At 40.2% G+C, this 4964-nt stretch overlaps 1 protein-coding gene across 1 annotated transcript in view; it reads right to left on the bottom strand.

Annotated features, from left to right (window-relative positions):
* TRIM58 (tripartite motif containing 58) overlaps nucleotides 1–2868 on the bottom strand; it is a 16542-nt gene extending 13674 nt beyond the window's left edge. Inside the window, exon 1 of the mRNA XM_006775373.2 lies at nucleotides 2735–2868. Within this exon, the coding sequence (XP_006775436.2) occupies nucleotides 2735–2857 (123 nt within the window). The 5' untranslated portion in view covers nucleotides 2858–2868. The remainder of the gene's footprint in view (nucleotides 1–2734) is intronic.
* Nucleotides 2869–4964: the final 2096 nt, after the last annotated feature.

Below are 4964 nucleotides of genomic sequence, written 5' to 3'. Positions count from 1 at the left end.
AGCAAAAAACACCCAACTGTAAAAAGAAAAAGAAAAAAGGATCCAAAAATATGAAGATAGTGTAAGGAGCCTCTGAGACAACTTCAAAAGTACCAACATTTTGGGGGTGCCAGAAGAAGAGAGAGAGCAAGATATTGAAAACATATTTGAAAAAATAGTGACAGAAAACTTTTTTCACCTACCTGGTGAAACAAATAGACTTACAAGTCCAGGAAGTGCAGAGAATCCCAGACAAAAGGAACCCAAAGAGGCCCACACCAAGCCACATCATAATTAAAATGGCAAGGGTTAAAGAGAAAGAGAGAATCTTAAAAGCAGCAAGAAAAAAGCAGTTAGTTACCTACAAGGGAGCTCCCATGAGACTGTCAGCTGACTTCTCAACAGAAACTTTTCAGGCCAGAGGGAGTGGCAAGAAATATTCAAAGTGATGAATAGCAAGATGTTACAACCAAAATTCCTCTACCCAGAAAAGCGATAATTTAGAATTGATGGTCAGATAAAGAGCTTCACAGATAAGAAAAAGCTAAAGGAGTTTATCAACACCAAACCAGTATTATATGAAATGCTGAAGGGTATTTTTTAAGAAGAGGAAGAAGAAGAAAAAGGTAAAGATACAAATTATGAACAACAAACATGCATCTATCAACAAGTGAATCTAAGAATCAAGTGAATAAATAATCTGGTGATCATAATAGAATCAGGGACATAGAAAGGGAATGGACTGACTATTCTTGGGGGGGAAAGGGGTGTGGGAGATGCGGAAAGAGACTGGACAAAAATCGTGCACCTATGGATGAGGACAGTGGGTGGGGAGTGAGGGCGGAGGGTGGGGCAGGAACTGGGAGGAGGGGAATTATGGGGGGAAAAACGAGGAACAAATGTAATAATCTGAACAATAAAGAATTAAATAAAAAAAAAAGAAAAAGAAAAAAGTTGGAGGTATCACAATACCAAATTGCAAACTATGCTACAAGGCCATTTTAATCAAAACAGCCTGGTACTGGCATAAGAACAGGCATATAGATCAATGGAACAGGACAGATCCCAGAAATACACCCATGCTTTAATGGTCACATTTAGGGAGAGAGGGAGGGAGAGAGGGAGGGAGGGAGGGAGGGAGGGAAGGAAGAAAGAAAGGATGGAAGGAAGGAAGGAAGGAAGGAAGGAAGGAAGGAAGGAAAGAAGGAAGGAAGGAAGAAACTAGACCACTAACTTATACCATACACCAGAATAAACTCCAAATGGATAAAAGATTTCAATGTAAGTCATGAACCATAAGATCCTAGTAGAAAACATAGGCAGTAAAATCTCAGACATCTCTTGCAGCAATATATTTGCTGATATGTCTCTGAGAACAAGGAAAACTCAGGAAAAAATAAACAAATGGGACTACAAAATAACTAAAAAGCTTCCCCACAGTAAAAGAAACCATCAACAAAATGAAAAGAGAACCCACTATATGGGAGAACATATTTGCCAATGATATATCTAAGGCGTTAATCTCCAAAATATATAAAGAACTTATACAAATCAACACTGGAAGACAAACAATCCAATTTTAAAAATGAGCAAAGGATCTGAATAGAAACTTCTCTAAAGAGGACATACAGATGGCAAATAGACATATGAAAAAGAAATGCTCAACATCACTAATCATCAGAGAGAGATGCAAATAAAAACTTCAATGTATCACCTCATACCTTTTAGAATGTCAACTCTCAATACATCAGCAAACAAGTCCTGGTAAGGATATGGAGAAAAGGGAACCATAGGACACTGTAGGTGGGAGTATGGACTGGTGAAGCCACTATGGAAAACAGTATGGAGTCTCCTCAAAAAATTTAAAATAGAACTGCCATTTGACCCAGTGATCCCACCTCTGGGAATATCCTAAGAATCCTGAAACACCCATCAGAAAGAATGTATGCACCTATGTTCATGGCAGCATTATTTACAATAGCCAAGATCTGGAAATAGCCCAAGTTCCCATCAGCAGATGAGTGGATTAAAAGAGCTGTAAAAAAGAAGCATGGCTCAACCTGGAAAGTATTATGCTAAGCGAAATAAGCCAATCACAGAAAGTCAAATACCATATGATCTCACTTATATGTGAAATCTAATGAACAAAATAAACTGACGAACAAAATAGAACCGGAAGCATGGATACATTCAACTGACAAATGTCAGAGGGGAGGGGTTGGGAGGAACTGGATAAAGACGGTGAAGGGATTAGCTAAAGAACATACCATATAAGTATAGCCATGGACACAGACACTAGTGTGGTGAAGGCCAAGGGAAGGGGACACGGCGGGCTGGGTGGAGGTGGGCAACGGGGAAGGAAGGAGTGGGGGGCATCTGCAATAGTGTCAACAATAAAAAATTCAAATTTAAAAAAGGAGGCTGAATGTCCAAATGATCCTGCTCTATGTATGATGGATCTCTTCTAGCTGTGTTTCATCTATATCAATGCTATGAAATGTTTATTATTCATTCATCCAGCAAATGCAATCTTCAAACTCGTAGTGGTAGAATCGGACTCTGCTCCAGGTTCCAGGGATGCAGCAGTGAGATACAGTGAGAGCCAGATGGGCAAAGCTGTTTATGATTCAGGTGGGGGTTAGAGATAAGAAGGGCACAGCCGTAACAAGAGTGCGGAGCAGGGAAGAATAATTTAATGGCCCAAATTTGTATCCTTCAAACATGCAAGGCTTCTGAAGTCACAACATTCTCATACCTTCCAAATGACAGTTTTCTTCCCCACGTTGGCCTCCTGCGTCAAGGCCTCCTCCATCTCTTTCCTCACAAGTTCCAGGGCCATCTGGAGCTTTACCTGTTTGGGAAGATATGCTGAGACCATTTAGATGCCCTCATTCAGCATTTCTCCCGACTAGGTGTGTCAGGGATACACTACACCTCAAACAGGCCTTGTGAACATAGCAATATGTCCAACCTCATTATAACTACATGAAATACAAATACACTTTGTTAATGTGAGACATAATCAAAGCTTTATATAAAGTATGTTCATTATGGCATTATTTAAAATAGCAAAACCACAACTAATCAAAATATTAAAAGTAGGAGGTAAGAAAAATGTATTTTACATTAACAGGATACAATTAAAATAACATGCTTAATAACGAGAATAAGGGGCTTAATAACAAAAAATGCTCAAAATTATAAAGTTAATTAAAATAAGCATATTTTATTTAATGTGATACCAATTTTGTGAAATGTGCTTTAAAGAATATATAAAAACTAGGCAGAGATCAGTAAAAACATTCAATGGATTAAAAACCCTACCTATTAGTGCCTGGTGAGAAATAATGTTATTCCTAAATCTGTACATGTCAACTTCCAAAAATTATTTACTACTTTGTAATCAGAAAAGTGTTTATTATTATTAGACAACAAGAAACCATGTAAGTTCGTATTTACTCAATGAAAAAGAAATAGAGAATGTTGTAAATCTCACAAGGCGTGGAAAAAGTTTAATGAAAACTAAATCTCCTTTCAACCCTAGCCCCTGCTAGAGGTAAACACATATTTTATTTGCAGAGACCACACACAAAGACACACCTACACACAAATTTTAAAACGCTACCCAAAGTCATCTAATAAGCCTCATAAAAATCAAAACTCTTGCCAAAGTCATTAATAACAAGTTATTTCTAAAAAATAATGATAATAAAGTAATGCTCATAAACGCAGTAGGATTGATGAAGGATTTAACACGACCGAAATGGCATTCGAATTAGCATTTGAAAGGAATAGAAACATGTAGATGGAGAAAAGCTCCCTCCCGTGGAAGAAATTGTGAGCAAAAGCAAGAAGGTGCCTAAGGCCTGGTGTGCTTGGGGACAACCGTGATTTGGCTCGTGTTGCTGCATCTTGGCTGGTGAAGACGACAGCTGTAGAAAGAGAATATGGAGCCCTAACAAGTTGAGACTGACAGGGTAAGGTGCTCAGAAGATATTTATTTGGTATTTAATTGAAAGTATTAAAATAGAGAAAACTTCTCTGGAAATATTACACTAGCCATGCTCTGTGTGGTGCTTTCTGGATGTAAAGAAGGCAGGAACTCTGCAGAAGTCTAGTTGGAAAATAGCTGGCATCTGAGTTTTGCAGGTGGCAACCAAAGCCAAAAAGAAAGCTCAGAGATATTTCTAGGTACGGCCAGAGGGAAGGGAGGGAATAAACACCCCAAATCTTGATTTAAACAATAAAACAAAGTTTTAAAAATAAAAGAAAATTTGTACTTTAATTCATTTCATCGTGATGGTATTTCAGATAACATGTCAATATCTTCTTTTGCTAGTAGCTGTTCCAGATGTCAGGGATTTAAATGTGTTCAGAATGTCCGGGAACTTTTGAAGAGCTCTAGGAAGGAGAATTCTATGCACAGAGTTTCACAGATGACCCTTTTGGGGGGCAAGGATTCATATAGGAGGCACCTCTTCATTAAGGTGCTCACATCTTAGTCCCCGAATAGGAGCTGAATAAAGATCTGCTTGTGCCTTAGCTCCTGGATTCCTATTGCAGAGCCCTGCGCCCACTCAGGCGCTATTGAACTGATACTCGAACCCCGGGATTGTGTCGGTAACAGTGTCAATAAGGCGGAGGTAAACATTATGTAAAAGAAGGCGTTGTGCCAATGGTCGCTTTTAGGGAGGTTTTCCATAAAGTGCACACCTGTAACCAAGCAGCAAGTGGACACCGGAGCTCTAACTGTGGGGCCCAGTTAGCATGGGGGACGGAGAGAAGGGAGTACAGGGCCGGGAGGGCCTGTGGGGAGGGACCTTGCCCAGCGCTGCTCTGTGCTCCTTAGCAAGGGCCGCCGGGGGTACCACGGAGCAAAGGCAGGACCTTCCCAACCTGAGCGCGCGCTGTGGGAGCGGGACTCGTCTCCCAGGGGGAAGGCCAGGGGCGTGCGGAGGTTGGGGAGAGGGGCCAGTGCGGGCAGG

This window comes from Myotis davidii, unplaced genomic scaffold (assembly GCF_000327345.1).
Source record: "Myotis davidii unplaced genomic scaffold, ASM32734v1 scaffold648, whole genome shotgun sequence".
In the NCBI taxonomy this organism is placed as follows: Eukaryota; Metazoa; Chordata; class Mammalia; order Chiroptera; family Vespertilionidae; genus Myotis; species Myotis davidii.
This window is presented reverse-complemented; position numbering and strand designations above follow the sequence as displayed.